At 44.1% G+C, this 19,968-nt stretch overlaps 1 protein-coding gene across 2 annotated transcripts in view; it reads right to left on the minus strand.

Annotated features, from left to right (window-relative positions):
• SGCD (sarcoglycan delta) overlaps positions 1 to 19,968 on the minus strand; it is a 414,508-nt gene that overhangs the window by 135,950 nt on the left and 258,590 nt on the right. For both annotated transcript variants that reach the window (XM_027081446.1, XM_027081445.1), the window contains exons 4-5: positions 15,600 to 15,687; positions 9,160 to 9,279 (exon numbers count right to left, since the gene is read on the minus strand). In XM_027081446.1, coding sequence (XP_026937247.1) covers positions 9,160 to 9,279; positions 15,600 to 15,687 — 208 coding nt within the window. The remainder of the gene's footprint in view (positions 1 to 9,159; positions 9,280 to 15,599; positions 15,688 to 19,968) is intronic.

Here is a 19,968-nt window from a genome sequence, read left to right on the forward strand (position 1 = left end):
AGGATAACAGAGAGAAGGAGGGCCCTGGCAAGTTTCGGGGTTCCTCTGATTTGTTACCCAAATGTTACTGTTAGGTTGGCAGGCCCTTCTCTCCCAAGGAGCAATGTCTGACTATTCAGTTTTTACCATCACAGAAGAGGAAGTATGTTCCACTTTTTACTATAATCCTGTAGCCAGCCTCTCTCATGCTTCCTTCTACTCACTGATGAGATACTTCAGAAAGGAGGAGAAAGAAGAGAAAAAGATGGAGGCAAAGAAACAGGAAAGGGGGAAAGTTTGTTTGTTTGGCACCCACATACATGGACTAAATGATCTGAGTAGCGTAGCCAACTTCAGGTAGCTGGTAGGTACGGCAGAACCCAGTTATGCCACATTCGAAAGCTTCTGAGTTCCTTCTCGTGGAGAAAGGCAGAGCGGATTAGAACAAGTGTAAGAACACAGGATGAGGCCCTCAAATTCTAAGGATGCCTCCAGCAAGGCAGCCATGGCCCCAGTCAGCCAGCCCTGAGCCTCCATCAGAGAAAGAAATGGCCTGGACCTGGGAGCTGTTTCAGTGATGCTCTATTTGGAGAGCTTCTCTAAGTTCTTGCTCCCGGATGCCCTATTAGGCCATCACCTCTCTGGTGTTCACCTGTTCAATCTGTGTCAGTGGCTCTCTGACCCTTCCGCTCAGCTGCTCAGTGGGGCGTCTCTTGTGGGCCTTTTCTTGGGCTGGCATTTCCCACCAAACACTTGGCCTCCCCCTGAGAGAGGTGCTCAAGCAGCAAGATCCAGTGCCTCCACAACTGAACTATTCATCTTCAATCCTGAACCTGCCGTTGCTCCTATACATTTCTGTTAACCGTGCCACAGCTGTCTGACTGACAAGGTGCACAAGACCAGAAGCATCCCAGTTTCCCTCCCTCTTGACTTTCCACGTCCAATTAGTTGCCAAGATTCATCATTTCTCCTTCAAGATGATCGTTCGCATTTGTTCTCTCTCTCTCTCTATCCTAGTTTAGGACTTCATGAATCCTCAACAAAGATATTATAATAATCTCTTAACTTAGATGCCAGGTCTCACTCTCTCTGTTTCTCTGTACTATCCAGATTGGTTATCAAACATTCCAAGGTTCAAAAATTTCAATCCTTTCATGCAACGAATATTAGTGAGCACTTACTAGGCACCAGGCACCATTCTAGACTCTGAAAAACAAAAGTTCCTGTTGTCATGAAGTTTATATTTTAATGAGGTGGACAGGATGAAAATAAACACATATCTACACAACATGCTATGTCATGTTGTGGTAATTGCTCTGAAGAGGAATAAAGCAGGTAGAAGTACAGCCCAGGAATCAACAAACACTTCCTGTAAAGCGCCAAATAATAAATATTTTAGGCTTCGTGGGCCACACGATCTGTCTCAACTACTAAACTCTGCTCTTGTAGCGTGAAAGCAACCACAGACAATACACGTGAGCCTGGCTGTGTTCCAGTACAACATTATTTACAAAACCAAGCAGTGGTAGTGGTGTGATTTGGCCCACAGGCCATACTCTGCCAACGCCTGGTATAGACTTGATAGCAGGAACATGCTATTTTTTTAAGGGAATCTAAGAATACCTCTTTGATGAAGTGATATTTAAGCCATAAAGAAAGAGATCCTTTATGCATAGACTGTGAAAGAGGATTCCATGCAGAGGGAAGCATAAGTACTAACGATGGGTGGTGAAAACATGCTTGGGGATGAAGCAAGGAAGCCAGGGTGTCTGGGGCTAAGCAAGCAAGGGGGACAGAGCTCACAGAGTATCTTCCATGGACACCCTTCATAATGCCTGGGTTCCACTGTTGCATGTACAACAGTCATGAGTTTTCATGATGGTGCCTTTGATTATTATAATAAAAATATCATGAATAGCTGCTATTTTTCTTTGCCCAGCACCCAGTCCCCCTCCCAGTAACACCACCTCAGTTTTCCTTTTGAGAACTGACCCCTTCTTTATCTCACTCCCAGGCATTTCCCACTGTAGCTCCAGCAGTGGAATATGAACCAGGCCATGCTAACCAGCAGATTCCATCATCCGGGTCATGATGACTCATTCAAGGATGGGCATATGGCCCAAGTCAGTCCAGTCAGAGTAAAAACAAGGACTTTGTTGGATTTCTATTCGGAAGGTAAGCCCTCCTCCTGTTCACCAGCAGAGGTGATGACCAAATACAAGACTGGAAAACAGAGCTAAGAGATGGTAAGAGAAAGACAGAGACTGAATTTTGGTCACATTATTCGAGCCACTGAATCTAGCCTGAAGCTGGCTACCACTGAACTTTTCTACCACACAAGGCAATAAATCTCCCCGCCTCTGGCTTTGAGTTGGATTCACAGAAATCACAACCAAATGAGTCCTGACAGATAAACAAGTGCTATTCCATTTGCCAAGAAAGCACTGTCATGTGTTTTTTTCCCCCAATCCATACTCAAGACCTCGTTCAAATACTCCCTTCATTTACAAGGCTTTCAAAATTCTCTCTGGGATACCACCCTACTACATCTAGAATCTGTAATTCTGGAGTCCCTTTGCTTCTATCCTTCTAAGAAGCTTGTTTTCTGCTTGGGCTCTCACATATTGGCATGTGTGTTTCATCTCCCTGATAAGATACCTCCCTGAAAGAGTAGGAACATTAACCACTTCATCTCTATATCTCCATGACTCCAATAACAGTAAAGATATCTTATATACAAATGTACATGTGCATTTGTGTGTGTGTGTGTGTGTGTGTGTGTATACACACACACACACACACACATATATTTAATGAATAAACACTACTAAGAACACCCTACTCTTTTCATCATAATTATCAATTACCAGGCTGCAGTACAGGGTTTCATCAAAAACTAATTCAAAAGGCTAAATGCATCAGACCACATTTAAATTTCTATAAATCTTATGTTAATTTAAATGGCTTTAGATTTAATTAAAAACGTTTTTCAATTGATAGTAATGTAACTTGGATAATTAACATCAAGTGGCATCTAGAGGACATATTTTAAAAAACTAATCTAGAGTATAAAGAGACCTAATTAACAATCAGAATAACATTTCATAATTATGCGTTGTTTATAGGGGCTATAATGTCCAATTCATTGTTCAATGAAACTGGTCACTAATGAAGATCAAAATTATGTTTTCCCTGGCGTCTCCATGAAGATGCCTCTTAGATGCACTGGCTTTTACGTTGCCTACGTTTGCTGCTTTTTAAAGGCCACTGCTGACTGGTACTTAATACCTTTGTTCTGTAATTAAAGTTAAACTATACCATGCCTCATCCTGCATGCTAATTTTACACCTTTTTGGTTATTAAATGAACGGGCTTGGCTATAAACTTAAATCCTCTTGTGTAAGACCTAAATAGATACCTTTGTAATATGGAAAACCTAAGGTTGACAAAGACATTGATGCCCATGGGAAGAAAGACAGGGCCTGGTACCTGAATGAAAGCAAGGCCCTGAAGCCTAGGGGCATGGAGGCCCCATGTGGAGAGTTAGGGAAGTAGGTGCTGGAGAGGTGGGGAGTGTGACAGGGCGACTGGTAAGTTCAGCTGCAAGTGATGAAGTGAAAGTGATGGAGAGACATCCACGCAGAAAAGTCCAGGTTTTTGGAAATGTGGAACTACAAATGAGAAGACCGTTCAAGGCAAATACAGATTTGAGGGTCACCTGAAAAGGGCAACTATTGAAACTGTATGTAAGTATGGGATTTTCCATGGAAACGTGAAAAAAGAAAACTAAGGACTGACCCAGGGGCAAGTCCATGCGTGGTGCCGGGAGTGAATCTACGTCCCTGAGTAAGTGAAAGAAGAGGTAGCGAAGGAAGTGGAGGAACAGTTACAGATGTGGGAAAACTGTGGGAAGAGCGGCGTCTCTAGAAGCCAGAAACGAGGGGAATAAGTGGACAACCGTGGTCCAGTTCTCTTTGCCGCTCAGTATGACGCAACGTGCTATGGAGTTCAGGGAAGTTGAAGCTCACTGTGACAGAGGTCATCAGGCACAGTGGGTAAGACCGCCTGGATTCAGATCCTGACTCTGCCAGTGTCCCTCTGCGGAACTGAGGACAAAGTTCACAGCACTCTGTGCCCCAGTTTGCCCCTCTATAAATCAAGGTGATGAGCCAGGTTCCTCTAAGATTGTGCTGTGGATCCAATGCATTTACTCATGGCAAGTGACCGGCATCTTGCACAGAATAAGCCCTCAGTGTGTGTTTGCTCTATTTATATTGTAGCTTTTCTGGAGCGAAGTGGAACAAGCTGAACCTGAACTCAAATGAGAGCTACCAGCAAAGTGGTGGCAAAATGATTGAGCTGTGACTGTCTTAGGTCAGTGTTCTTTAGCCTAGCGGTCCCCAACCTTTTTGGCACCAGGAACCGGTTTCATGGAAGACAATTTTCCACGGACTGGGGAGGGGGGCGATAGTTCAGGGGGTAATGCGAGCGATGGGGCGCGGCAGATGAAGCTTGGCTCACTTGCCCGCCGCTGCTCACTTCCTGCTCTACAGCCTGGTTCCTAATAGGCTGCGGACTGGTAGAGGTCCGCAGCCCAGGGGTTGGAGACCCCTGCTTTAGCCTACATCAGAATCACCTACAGCTTACTGGCCCTACTCCTGAGTTTCTGATCAATAGGTCTAGGGTGGAGCTTGAGAATTTGCATGTCGAACAAGTAGACCATAGCTGATGCTCCTAATTTAAGGACCATGCTCTGAGAACCACTGTCTTTGAGTGGAAGGAAAGACCCTACAATTTTGGGAATTCAACCCAGGCCTTCAATCCCTATCTTCAAAAGGTATTTTCTCCTCTGACCCTAGCTGTGTTCAGGAAATCTACCAGTCCAAACTTAACTGATATCTGAACACTCCTACAAGTCCTAAGCCAATCTCTGAGTACCTTCTTCTATGAACATACGAGGGCTAGGTACAATTTTAGAACTTGATGGGTTCCCTGAACTCCAAGTGGAACAGCGAAAACCATCACTGACACAACAGTCAGCACGTAGAGTGCTGACCTTGTACCAATCACTGTGCTGATAATCGGTACATATACTGTACCATCTACTTCTCCGAACTCCTGAGAGAGTCAGGCACTATTACACCATGTCACAGAGTAGAAGGAAGCCTAGAAAGGGAAAGTGACATATCCCAAGGCACTGGCTGACAAATGACAGAAACCGAGATTAAACCTGTTCTCTCGACCACTCAACTACACAGCTCTTGCCTGCTCTTTTTACCCCAGGAAACATGTGCATTATGAAACGTCAGCAACTGCTGTCTGCCTAGATGATTCCTCCATATCTTTTCCAGGATAAAAGTTTCCAGATAATCGAACTGTTTTTATGAGGTATGGCTACTAGTCCTTTAGCCAGACTATTCAATGTCCTTGGAGTGTGCCCAAGGTAGTCATTATCCTGAAAACTGAATAGGTGGGTGTGGTTATCCAGAGAGGAGTATAAACAATTGTTCTGATCCCATGGGTTAAGCAACTGTTTCCAAGAGACATTATCTCCTTAGGGTTATTATTATCTTCTACTGCATGTTCTTACTCAGCTATCAATTAACATTACTGATTTATTTACAGATGTTTCTTCCTGTATTCATTGATTCTTACTTCCATTCTTTATTGTATTCCTCTCTCTTTGTTTTATACGTGTAGAAACTAAAGCTTAAAGAGAAAAATAGACTTGGATAGGGTCACTCAGATTGTAAATGCTTGAGCAAAGATTCAAACCCAGCTATGTTAGATTCCACCACGAAATATGCAACCAGATTCCAACCTCCCAAGAGTTTGAGCAGTCTGATGACTCAAAAAGACAAACTTCTCATTAAGCTGAAAATGAAATTGCCTAAACTTCTCCTTCGACACCATATGGCTGAATCCCAGATGACAGGAAACTCATTTCTGCAACACACTAGGCTCATTTCACTGAGTAGGTTGATGTGAGATTTGTGGGGTGGTCATTTCCTCTTCTTTTCAGCATCGGTAGCAGCAGTGGTATTTATTATGATGCTTCCTTTCTACATTTTTGCACAAAAAAGCAAATGCTTCTGATGATGGATAGAGACAGATTTTATCCTAAATCATTCTGTAAGTGAAATGTCACAAGCACAAGAAACAACAGCAGCAAAATTATCCACCTGCCTTCAAGTGACCAAATGCTACAATCGTCTTCCAATCCTTAGTTTTTGTCACGATAGGGGAGGGGGGGAAGTTCTTAAATGATACCATCATAGAGTTTTGTACACTGGGATGAAACCACAGTGTTTGGACATGTAAAATATCTGTATCTTTGCAAAGTCAGATTGTAAAGCAGTGAGGTGACTCACGAAGCCCCAAAGACTGATGGGAAGTGCCAAACACCATTTGTACAAAATGATCTCGGCATGAGGTACCATCACTTTTTCCCCTGGGCAGTTATTTTAGAACTGGTAGAGCAAAAGACTCTTGACTAAGAGGATAGCTTAACGTTTCTGCATTTTTTTCCCCCCAAAACTTAGAACTAACATAGAAAGTGCCATTTCTACGAATAATAGAGAAAAACATTCATTGTGAGAGTTGGCAAAGGTCTTAGAACTACATTTATGTGTAGCCATGTGCACGAAGGATGGAGCCCATAGGCAAGGATTTGAACATCAGTCCCACCACTTACTGGTACTTGATCTTGGCAAGTTTCTTCACCTTTTCAAGCCTTAGTGTACTCATCTAAAAATGGGACCAATTTGAGGAGGCAGCAAAGTATAGTGCTTTAATGTGAAGCAGTCTGTATTCAAATACCTGGCTGGGAATCCTGGCTCTCACCCTTTACTATGGCTCACCTCTCCCCATAGCTCAGTTCCGTCATCTGTAAAATGGGGATGATAAAAACAGTGCCTGCCTCACAAGGTGTTGGTGAGGTCTAAATGCAACAATGCACCTAAAGCATCCTACTTGGGTCATGGCAAGTGGTCAGTAGACTTTACCTTTTTTTCCTTTAAAGACTATCTACTTAAGGGGTTTTAAAAATAAGTTCTAAGAGGTCTCCCAAGGACAGAGTGGGGGGCGGGGAGAAAGAAGCTATACAGCTTAACCTTTATGCCTTAAAATCCCCATCCACAACCCAGAGCAGTGCTGTTCTTTTTTTTTTTTTTTCTTTTTCGGTACGCAGGCCTCTCACCGGTATGGCCTCTCCCGTTGCGGAGCACAGGCTCCGGATGCGCAGGCTCAGCGGCCGTGGCTCACCGGCGCAGCCGCTCCGCGGCATGTGGGATCTTCCTGGACCGGGGCACGAACCCGTGTCCCCTGCATCGGCAGGCGGACTCTCAACCGCTGCGCCACCAGGGAAGCCCAGTGCTGTTCTTTTATACATTTTATTGATTGGGGTTTGGTATGAAATTTTATTTGTAAAAGTTTCTGTTGCTAAGTTTTAAAAAATTGTTTGAAACTTCTGCTCTAGACAGCTCTCATTTTACAGATAGGAAAAAGCAAGGCCCTGAAAGACAAAGGAATTGTTCCATCCCAGTGAGCACCTGACCAGCGATTAGACTGCCCCTGGCTCGCTGCCTCTGCACCCGGCCCTCCCATGCCATTGAGCTCTGTCAGGATGGCCACTGCCATCTTCTGACTGTGCTGAGCCTGATGCCGGTCAGAACGATGCTGACGTTTTGACACTGACAGAGGAAAGCATAATGGGGCCAGTAAGAGTGATAGGGGAGTCAGGGGTAAATACAGGTGGGACAGTAGAGGGTGAGTGTGTGTGCGGGGTGTGTGCGTGTGCGTGCATGTTCACGTGTGTTATTATGTTAGGCACTCAAGATCCACTAAGTATGAGAGGCTGGTGGAACAGCTAGATGAAAAGCAAGACCTAGAACTCAGGGAAGATGCCAGGCCTGGGGATGGAAACCTAGGAGTCATCTAGCAAGAAAGTTAGATACGAATGTGTATTATATCAGATAGAGAGACAGACAGACAGGCCAGACAAGCTGATGGACTGAGGGTGGAGGTGATGAACAGAAGGAAGACAGCACTAATAGAGAAGAAAGAAGATGCAGGGTGCAACTAATAATGTACACAGCAAATAATAAGTTCAAGTACAAATAACATAATAATTTAAGTTAATAACATCTAGCACTTAGTGAACACTTCCTATTTTTAGCCAACTTACGAACCACTTTCCATAGATTATTTCATTCAATCCTTCCAGTCTCAGAAGGTAGATACTTCTATTACCCCCATTTTATAGATGAGCAAAACATAGATGTAGAGAGGTTAGCTAACTTGCTCTACATAGATGTAGAGAGATAGCATTAAAAATATAGTGGGTTAATTCCAGAGTCTGAGCTTTTAACTGGTACTCATAGAGAGCAAGAGAAGGAAAAGCAGGATTAGTATTAATAGTAGCATGAGTATTAACAGCAGCAGCACTGAATGAGTACTGTTTTGTGCTCGGCACTGTGATAAGTGTGTATAACATGACCTAACACGGTCTGATTGAGCCCTAGGGAGAACTAGAGGAGGTAGGTGTTCTTAGCCCAATCGAGCAGAAAAGGAAACTGGTTCAGTGATGTTGGTAATTTGTCTAAAATTACACAGCTAGTAGGTGACAGAGCCGGATGAAAAGCTAAGTTAGCTCCAGTACCAGAACTCTTAAACCACCCTGCTAGACCATTTCGGTGTCCAGCCAAATTCAATGATTCCAATAGTGGAAGCAACAGAGAAATTCCTGTTTTTACAAATAAATCCTTGGGTCCTTACAAAAGAACTTCTAATTCAGTTAAGTCATGCTTGGATCCGTGAACCTGAACTTTTCAGAAGTTCCCTACATGATTCTTAATTTACAGCCAGGTTTAGTAATCACTGTAACAACGTATACAAGTCTTGACTGCTTACTGCAGGACTGCCAACCTGTGAGGATTAGTACATTTCTTGGTATGAGCACACGTCGCCACCTGAAGCTTGATGATGGCGGACGTACCACAAAGACTCACGATTTGAGAAACTTTTAAGGTGGGGCCTGGGAGGTTCATCATCCTTGCTTTGAGAGAGTAAAATTACCTTTACAGGTAATTAGCCAAAATCACTCTTATAGACACCATTTAACTTTTCCTCGAAAATGTACACAGTAGCATTAAACCAGTTCAATGACTGAAGTTTACTTACCTAAAACTCTTAACCTCTCAGCTCCTACTACCACTTCATTGCTATCTGCAGAGAAGAGCAATTTTCCAGAAACCGTCTTCACCTCGAACTTTTTGCCATAAGCTTCTACAGCTTTTGGCCCTAGAAGGGGGAGAGAGGGAATACGTTAGTTCCGTTGCATTCAATTATAAAGAGCTTTTCGCAGAACAGATACATCTGACAAGATTGTATTGGACTTTAATGTAAATGGATTGGTTTTCAGAAGCTAGCCGTGACAATTAGCTGCATGACTCTAGCTACATCTTGTCAATTACTTTTAATCATACGCTCTCCAGCTAGGATCTTAAAAACCATTCTGTCCTTCCTCCAAACTAATGCTTGAGTGAGATTTCCCTCAGCTAACCAGCAAATTACTTTCAAATACTTGTAGATTTTGGCTTGCATTTATGAAAGCACAAAATACTCACCACCTCTTGAAGGACCGGCATATCTTTGGCCAGCCCTACTGTTGGAAAGGGCACCTTTAAATTCAGCTGAAATCTGCCTCACTCTTTCTACCCTTGACCCGCTGGCTGCATTTGACACCAGACAAGTATATAAGTCATTTCTTGACAGAAGAGGCTATACTATCTTGTAATTAATTGCCTTGAAAGTTACTGAATCTTTCATGATAGAATTTCATTCAATAAAAAATAAATTTTAGAGGTTTTATCATATCACAACAGATACTCTTCTTGAAGCTGAGGCTATAGTAGCGGCAAAAGGAAGACAAAGTCCCTGATCCCTTAGCACTTACCTGCTGATAGAGACAGACAGACAGACATTTAAACATGTGTTCATAAATCAACCAGAAAACTGCAGAGAGTTTTAAGTATTATGGAAAAAGTAGAACAGGTTAGTGTTAGAATTCTTAAAACAACAACAACATAGAGCTACCTAAATACCTGAAGTTCAGAAGGCTCCAAAAAGCTAGACCACAGAAGTGCATCAGAATAACCTGGGGGTGTCATCATTCTCAATGATAATAGCTGAGATCAAAAAGGAATTTATCTTTTGGACTGGAAATTCACATAGAAAAATATTTGACGGTAGAGTCCAGAAAGCTTATACTTTTTCCAAAACTGCCCAGGAGATTCTGATATAACTGTCCCTCAGTATCTGTGGGGGATTAGGTCCAGGATACCCCTCGGATATCGAAATCCATGGATGTTCAAGTCCCTTACATAAAACGGTGTGATACTCGCATATAACTTATGCATATTCTCCTGTATACTTTATTTATTTTTATAAATTTAATTAATTAATTAATTTATTTATTTTTGGCTGCATTGGGTCCTTGTTGATGCGCACGGGCTTTCTCTAGTTGTGGCGAGTGGGGGCTACTCTTCGTTGCAGTGTGCAGGCTTCTCATTGTGGTGGCTTCTCTTGTTGCAGAGCATGGGCTCTAGGCGCTTGGGCTTCAGTAGTTGTGACACTCAGGCTCAGTAGTTGTGGCTCGCGGGGTCTAAAGTGCAGGCTCAGTAGTTGTCGCACACAGGCTTAGCTGCTCCGCAGCATGTGGGATCTTCCTGGACCAGGGCTCGAACCCGTGTCCCCTGCATTGGCAGGTGGATTCTTAACCACTGCGCCACCAGGGAAGCCCCTCCTGTATACTTTAAATTATCTAATTACTTATGATACCTAATACAATGTATGCTGTGTAAATAGTTGCAAATACAATATAAATACTATGTAAACAGTTGCCAGCATGGGACAAATTCAAGTTTTGCTTTTTGGATCCTTCTGGAATTTTTTCCCCCAAATGTTTCTACCTGTAGTTGGTTGAATACAGGAATGTGGAACTCGTGGATATGGAGGGCCGACTGTATAGCATTTTTGTTTCCTTCTAGTTATTTTTCAAGACCTTGTCACTTATTCGTAAAAAGTAGTAGTGAAAGGGCCCTCAGTGCCTTCTAGGCAAAGATCACTAGGAACACACTTGGAGTTGAACAAGTTGGGTTTTTAACTCATTGCCGTGAGAGAGAACACACACCCGTGGGGAACCATAGGGCTTCTCAATAAGAAGAAAGAATTTATTACAGGATCTGGCCTTATAATAGGTTATTTGGAGGCAGGGTTTAAGGAAGCAAGGTTTCATTCTGGATTACATGCTGTCAGGTACTGGGAGTAATTTTACGATTAGCTCTTAGTAAATCTTATCTAGAGTAGGGAAGACCAGAGCAACGCCAAACTGTAATGGACAAACAAACAGTAGTCATTCATATTATAGGGGGAGAGGGGGAAGTCTGGTGATTCCTGTGGTTTGGATAAAAGCTTCTATTTTTCATCTATGTTCAGACATGATCAGGGTTGTGTTTGCTTTTTGCTTTTTCTCCATCCTTCATGGCCACGAGTGGCCTTGTCTGGCGTTGATGTTCTGTGAAATTATTTATGTCCACACAGAACACCAACGCTTGGCTGCTAGAGCCCGGCCAGCCCCTGGATGTCTGGGGCCGCTTTCCTCTTTGGCAAGGCTATCACACTAAGAATCAGAAGACAAAAATTATGTCCCAACTCTCTCATTTTCTGGTAATGTGACTTTGGGCAAATCATTTGATCTTTCTGAACCTCATTTTCTGCATCTGCAAAACTGTGCTACTACCATCGATTCTATCTATCGCATAGAAAGGTTAAAAGGACTGAATTATACTGTGTTCATAAAGAGAAATTTGTAGGCAGAAAAGAGTTGTGACATGTAGGGGACTGATCTTGTGATTATCATCGCCATTGGGATCATAACCATCGCCATTTTTCTAATGTAATGGTCACAACACATTGAAACGAACAAATGGTGACCATCTCTGAGTGAACTTCCCTCATTCGCATCATCATGTCAATTCAGCAAAACTGATCTCTTGCCAGTACATCCACACTGGCCCTCTGACAAAAAGAAGCACACTGGAAAGGCTCTTTAATGAGTGAGGGATGGAAACAGCAGACAGAGCACACATTTCCAAATGGTATGGGACCTGGACATTGTCTTCTTTGACTGCCTTCACGCTGTACGTGAGAACAAGTGAAAGCAAAGCCAAGGGCTCCCTCAAGGTCACCAAGCGAGCTAATGGCAGATCTGCATCTGGAACTGTGCCCTAGGAATTATTCCATAGCAGAAAAGGGATGTTTATTTGTCTAGAAAGGAAAAGGATGCTGGGGCAATTAGGAGAGGAACTTTTGGAGGATGAAAGGAATTAGGAAGCTGGAGACAAGGAAGAGAGAAGTCCTGAAAGAAGAGACAGGTGCAGTGAGGGCTTGGGATTAGGTTGCTTAGGGAGGGCTAAGATGTAGCTGTCTTCTTGGTCACAAGAAACCTTCAGTAAAATCTGTATTACTTGGCAATGCTTTGAGGTTGTTACCTTTTCTTTTTAGGGGGGAGACTGGAGATCAGGAGGTCTAGTGCTAATGAATGAATGAACGAATGAGTGAATGAATGAATGATCTCAGGATGGCCATGGGGTGAGCACAATTTGCCCGCTCTGGATCTAGTCAGATATGGCGGTATGACTTGTGGACACAAATGCTCGGACTTTGCTTTCATGGACTTGGGCAATACCATGAGACACACCCCTGAGGCATCAAGAACACTGGTCTGTGTGTAAACTAAGTTTACTCTGAACTTACCAATGGTGTGTGAGATACAGGAGCGTGTACTGAAGAGACTGCAGCCATCAGAGAACACAAGACACCATTAAGTTATCTTGCTTTTCAAGGCTTCTGAGAATACAACATGGACGGAACCATTTGGGTATATAAAGCTCAGTAGTTGGTAGTTTTAGCCAAAACCCCACAGAGCAACTGCTGGCTCCATGGTGCAGATGGCTTGTCCTTTTGTTGATTTCACCTGGGGCTGCCCAAGCTCCTTGGACATGATGAAATCTTTAAAAAAAAGATTCTACAAAGAAATGTAAATGGAGCTGGAGACCTGCGTTTGCTCTGGAGGTCTCTTGGTGAGCTCACTTCCTCTCCAGGATGGAAAAGATCGTTATTTGTAACCTGAAACTAATCTTCAATTAATCCCTTTCTGTGCACAGTAGTGTACCTGTGAAGCACCTCCTTATCTAATCTCCATCAGGATGCACTGGCCATCTCCCAGTCCTGCCAATGCCATGAATCTGGGAGCTAGAAGGACCTGGGGGCCGTGCAGTCTAATTTCTTTCCTCAACTCCCTTGATCCTGGGGACTTTCCGCACTCTGGCTAGATGTCGTATAAGACTTCTACAACTTTCCTCCTTGCAGGTCAGAGGGTTCCCTGTTTGGACCTACTACTGAGATGATAGTAAATCAGCAGCAGCATGAGTCAGGTATGCCTGTGTCGCCTGGCCTGGGAACTTAACCATCATTTAAAACATTGTTTCCTGTGAAAAGATTACCTGAATCGCTAACACTGGAATTTCTTCTGGGCTTTTGAGACACGATCATTAGGTAATAAGCAGGAGAACTCTTGAATCCTCAGGACTGCCATAGTAAACCCGGCCGCTTAGGCACAATGATTTGCTGTCAGGTAAGTCCACCACTAAGTGTACAGGGCCTTAGGATACTTTCTCCTGGAACTACTCTGTGCTTTCCACCATGTGCATCAATGTAAAAGGGCAACCCTGAAGGGAAACTGTAGGGGTGATCGTGCATGGGTGTATGTACTGGGAATTCTATTTGAACGTATGTACTATCCTCTCTCGAAGGCATCTTGAAAGGCTGCTGCCGGCTGGTGTTAGGATGGCTTTCTGCCCATCTCGTTTAATATTAGCTACCTTGTGCCTTACTTTAAGAGGTAGGGATGGGGTCTCAGCTCCAGGGGCCTGCCCTGGTCAGGGGAGACAGAAAGAAGATGGGGAAACAGAGAGGCAGTAGAGAGGAGAGAACAACAGAAGAGGAAAAGGAGAGAGAGAAAGAGGAAAGGGGCGAGAGAGAAGGGGGAGGCAGAGGGAGACAAAGGGAGATGGAGAGAGGGGGAAGGAAGAGGGGGTGAAGGAGGAGAAAAGGGGGAGTCGGAAGAGAGAAGCAAAAGGAGGAGGTGCGGGGAGAAGGAGGGGGACAGAAAGACTCTTTTCCTGAGTAACAGTCATTCGTCCGGTTCCAGATTTATCAAAACAAAATCTCTCAAGTCAGCCAGATCTCCCACTGCAAATAGATGGCAAATGATCAGATGATCAGGCTACATAAGTCCCTTTTGAACGCAGGAACCTGGGAGCTGGAGGTCGGATTTATTTCCCTCCTGGAGGCAATTTTCACGCACACTGCTTAAATCATTGCTCACTGAAGCTGTTTATTTAATTATTTAGCATCGTGACTGCGGGCCACATGTTAGAGCAGCGAGGCCGCTGTGCTGGGCGCGCGCTGGAAGAGCAATTTTATGGATTACGGGCTCTGCCACAGCTGTTCCTCCAGGGGAGCCAGTCCAGGTCACCCACCAGCTGTGGCTCTCCAGACGTACACCTCTGGTGGCGGGAGAGTGAGGCTCTTTCCCCAGCGAGACTCTGGGCACAAAGGCATCTGCCTCCCCGTGGCATTGGGATTCGTGGGGCTCCAGATGTTTTAGTGCCAGTAATGTTTCAGGACATTTGGGTAACTGGCTTCTCGAAATGTCCATCTGTAGACATTTCTTTCAGCCCTGAAGCCAAACAAATGGCATCTTCTGTCTGCAAGTGTAACAGTGCTGTTCAGACATAGCCCCCCTTTCCCCTTCTGCCATGGAGGTGCATGACAGCTCCTATTTACCGCTGCTCATAACCTACAGAGGGGCACCGGTCATACCACCCAGCGTGTTACCGCGACCATGAGGCCCATGTTCATCATTAGAGTCATTATGGTGAATAACCAACTCTTGTTTAAATTTCAGCACTGTGCAGCTTAAACCCCACTGGGTGTTTTCCACGGCTGTTAGGAGCAGATCTGCGCTATGAAAAGGAACTACACAAACATATTCAGTCGGGGTACATCTGCATCTCGCAATTGAGCTAGGTTCCAAGTCAGCACGTTCGGCAAATATGGCATGGATTCAAACTATCATTACAAATCCCTTTTACAACCCATAAAGTACGATGTGCATGGTTCCGTGTATACTGTGCTCTCTTCCAGTTAATACGACACAGCCAGCTTTTCCTCTGGCACTGGAGCAGAGAGCTTTCCTGTGGTTGAGCAGCTGGTGTTTAGGGGCCATGCTACATGAAAAATAGTTTATTCTTCTTCCCCACCCCCTAAACGAGTATCATCAGATTTGCATAAGTTAAATGTGTGTATAGGATGAGACTCTGCCCTTGAGTAGCATCAGGGAACACATGCTTTGTTCTCTTTTCCGACACTGTAAATTGTGCAAGCAGACTTTCCCTTCTTTAGATACATCACGTGGTGTTTCATTCAACCTTCCATTGTATGTTTTTTGAGCGCTTACCGTGGACCAGACACTGCTAAGTTCTTTCTTTTCTTACCTGTTATCAGCTGAGTTAGGACTTTAGTCTGTTCGTTGAGGATGTTCACTGTAACATTTCTGGCAGATTTGAAGTACAGGGCGTTACCCTGTAATAAGAAAATTAGAGAAACATATGAAAATGGCAGCAGATTTTTTTTTTCGTTATAGGTTATTACAAGATATTGAGTATAGTTCTCTGTGCTATACAGTAGGTCTTACTGTTTATATATTTTATATATGGTGGCAGCAGATTTCTAAACAAAACTATAATCCCCACTCCCCACGGGGCTGAGCTGATCTTAGCCAAGTTCTAATTGATGTATCTTTCTTTGAAAATTCTAAATGTTTAATGATCCCCACATACATGATAATTAATTGGCATTCAATCAGAATGGATTTTCCCCAAAGAGACACACAGATAGACAGACACACTCCAAAGAGATTTCATACACACACACACACACACGTTTGTTGAATCAAAGACAACAAGGACACAGAGCCCTTTAGATCTTACTGTAGATGTTAGTTAGCTCTGGTACACGGAATGATCAGGAGTGAATGATAATCTCCTACTCTCACCCTTTCTAGTTCACAGTTTCTCCAAAGAACCATGCAGAGCTCTTAGTGGAGAGGAAAATGCTTGTGGAAAACACTCCAGGTTTCCCCCTCCAGCAGGTCCACTGGCTGTGACCATCCAGGTGGTCCTCAGAAAGATGGAAATCTTTTTGTAGAATGTTTGCCACGCATGGATACAAAACCCAGGAGGATCCAGCATCTCCAAGGTGGCCTCTGCCTCCCCTTTCTTCCTTTTCTTTCTCCAGATTTCTTTTCCTCCAGGCATCCTGTGCCTTCAACCCATCTCCCTTTAATCAAAAAGGGCACCTGATCCCCCTTCCACATGGTGGCAGACATTTCTGAGAATGACTCAGAACACAGGCTGGCACACTTTTTCTACAAAGGGCCTGATAATAAATATTTTAGGTTTTGTGGGACATATCATCTGTGTGTTAACTATTCAAATCTTCTGCTTTAGTGCAAATGAGCCATAGACAATACGCAGACAAACAGGTAGGGCTGTATTCCAGTAAACCTTCCTTCGTGGATAATGACATTTTGATTTCATATCATTTTTAACTCAATATAATCTTACTCTGTCATAAAATATTACTCTTCCTCCCCCTGTCTTTCCCCCACCAAACATTTAGAAATGTAGAAACTATCTCAGTTCACTGGCCAGATGAGAGCAGGCAGAGGGCTGGATGTAGCCCATAGGCCATATTCTGCCAACCCCCAGCTTAGACATTCTTCCTTTCTTGGAGTAAACTAAAGCCATAAACAAAAGGACGAATCTCTGACAAAACATGTCAGTAACCAGATGGTTATTAGGAAGAAGAATGTAGGTAGTCATCCTTGTCTTTCCAAACCCTCGTTACCACATGGCATGTACCTGCCTGAAAATTCAGTTAAACCACTATGAATTGAGTCCCAAATACAGAAAAACCATTGCGCCACGAGTTGTCAGGAAAATGAAGATAGGAAAGACCCTCTTCACCTTCAAAGTCTTACATTCCAGTGGGGACAAGGACGCAGCACACACACCTACAATACCAGGCAGAGGACCGTAAGGGTGATAAGAGAGCAGCAGTGTGCGGGAACTCTCCTGAAGGGTGAGACTGTCCCTGGCTTAAGGCTGTGGAGTGAGACGCAAAGGGGAAGATCATGCTGAGCTGAACCTGGGACAGAATGTAGATAGGCTTTTCCGAAGATGGAATGAGAAAACGAGCACGGTTGTGGGCTGACTGTCTTATGTCTTTTTTCTTCGAAAACAGGTGATTCATGGGCCCAGCCCAGGGCCTGCAGACGGTGGAGTGGCAGAGCTGTGCTGACAGGCAGCTCGGGGCCAAGGTCTGAGGTAGTTTTCACAAGCGGAGAAGACGGATGGGGCGGCCACCACCAAGGCGTTTTCCACACACTGATGGTCTAGAGCCACGGTCCCTCTCACCCGAGGTTAACTGATAAAATGGATAACTGACCCGCTCAAGCCCTGAGAAACCAGTTAACCTTGGGTGAGAGCTCTTGTCCTACTGTTGAGGAGAGAGAGAACTTCTGCCACATCTGGGCAACCACTGATTCACTGTGCCCCTCCCCCACCCCCCCGTAGCTTGAAATTAAAATTTTGCCTGATGAATAAAGGTTTTTTAGTTCTGTTTTGTGTTTTGCTTATTACTTGGATCAGGGAAGAAGAAATACATTGAATCTAATATTGACACAGTTGTGTTTTTTTTCCCCATCCATTAGGAAACAGATACTAACCTAAAACAGTTTCTTTGCCATTGCTTCTGGCAGGGCTTAACTGTGCTACTTCAAACTTACAAACAATTCAAGCAATGTGAGAATTCAGAACCTGGAACCTGCCTAGGAGGATATAGGTTTCTAGAAGTTAAAGCACTAACTCTTCATATATTGAGCAACCTGGCACTGCAGAGAGAGGGGTGACCCGGAATCAGACAACTGGATAAACTCCATGGCCACTGACCAGTGTGCGACCTTGAGCAAATCACTTCATCATTCTGTGGTTCATTCTCTGCAACATCGATATCAGCAGCAGCTCAGGGCTGACATAACTGAGCCTCTCTATGAGCCACGCACACAGTAGGAGCCCTGGAGTCAAGCTACCTAGTTTCCGAGCTCCACTCCACCACCTCCCAGTTGGGTGGCTTTGGGCAAGTAACTTAAGTGCTGTAAGCCTCAGTTTCTTGATATGTGATGTTGCACATATTATTATTAAATTATTAAAAGACACATCTTATTAAAATTATTAAATTCTCTAGGTAATGAACTGTGTTCCAGGCACACAGTTAAGTCCTCTGTAGTTGGTAGGGTTAGGGGAGGGGGCAGACAGGGCAGGTTAGTGACAGAGGCAGGAAGAGGGAGAGGGGGAAAGAGAGGAAGAGGAGGGGGGAGGGGGAAAGGATGGAGGAGGAAAAGGCTGACCTTTCTTTGTATTACCTATTCCTTATAACCTATCTGTGAACTAAGTCAGGGGAATCCTCTACATCCAATATTCTGTCTCCAGATTTCAAAGGATCTCCCTTTAGTGGCCGGTTCACTATTATCTTTCAAATCCCAGTATCTTCAAACGTATCTGCCTGCCCTTAATATTCACAAAATTCTATTGAGGAAAAAAAAAAAACCTCTACAGCTTTGATCAAGGTTTGTAGCAAGAGATAAAATAAAGCCAGCCATTCCCTTTTATTGCTAGATCAAAAGATTAACATACAGCATTAATTGGTCTGTGATGCTTAACACGCTGGGAAACAGTCTTTGCTACATGAGGGTTTAAACAAAGAGCCTCATTCTAGCCTGGGACATCTTGCTATAACCCTCCCATATACAGTACCTGAAAACAGAAAGATCACCAGGAAAAAAGCACAAACCACCAGTTAACAAACTCTGACTCAGCTGGGTCAGGGCCATTTTATTTGGCTCTCTGGCTCGCTTTACTGAGGTTAAACCAGGAAGCAGCAGCCAAGCGAAGCATCCTCTGCAGTCTCTGTGGTATCAGAACCAGTAGGGGAAACACTTTATGAGGAGAGGCTAAATTCTGCTCTCTCAGCTGCTTCTCTTTCCTGTCTCCCTCCCACTCACCACTGCAGCCTCTGGGCCTGGGGAGGTTAATTTCTGCCACAGGACAGCCTGCTCTGGGGCCAGTGACTTTTCACTAAATGACTTCAAGGCAACCATCCAAGGACAAGGGGCTTATGGGGAACCCGAGGGAGGCTCAGCCCCGCCTGGCGGAAAGGAAGGAGTCTGGCAAACCCGAGGGTGTTTGATCATGGTTATCAGAGCTCTGGACCGCAGCAAGTCAGTCTGTGGCCAATCAGCCCACATTCTCCTGGACACGGGGTGAGGCTGCTTGGGACATGAGGAAGGGGGACACACACCATTTCTCCCACTTCAGGAGATTAGGACACTCCACATCAGGACTCTCCCCAAACAACTAAAGCATGCGGCATTTGGATGGAGAAGAACCCCCATCGTATCTGTTTCTCTAGAGCAGAACATGCAGAACAGAATCACACATTTTCTTGATGACGCAAGACCACTGCAATGAACGTTATTTACCCCACAATGCTTTCCAGGGACTACTGTATGCATGTGGCTATTTGAACACTAAATGGCTCCATCATGCTGACATTTTAAAATTAGTGTATCTGATTTTTTGAAATGTATTATTTGTTCTCATATGAAGGCAGTCCATATAAACATCAAATACTACAAAGCTTATATTGAAGAGCAGTGGTTCATACCTCTCACCACCTTGAAAGCAAGAGCTTTCAACTTGCCAAGATTCTCCTTCAGGTACTTCCCTCCCCATGGCCCAAAAT

This window comes from Aethalodelphis obliquidens, unplaced genomic scaffold (assembly GCF_003676395.1).
Source record: "Aethalodelphis obliquidens isolate GAN/ISIS:26980383/991018 unplaced genomic scaffold, ASM367639v1 scaffold45, whole genome shotgun sequence".
Taxonomy (NCBI): domain Eukaryota; kingdom Metazoa; phylum Chordata; class Mammalia; order Artiodactyla; family Delphinidae; genus Aethalodelphis; species Aethalodelphis obliquidens.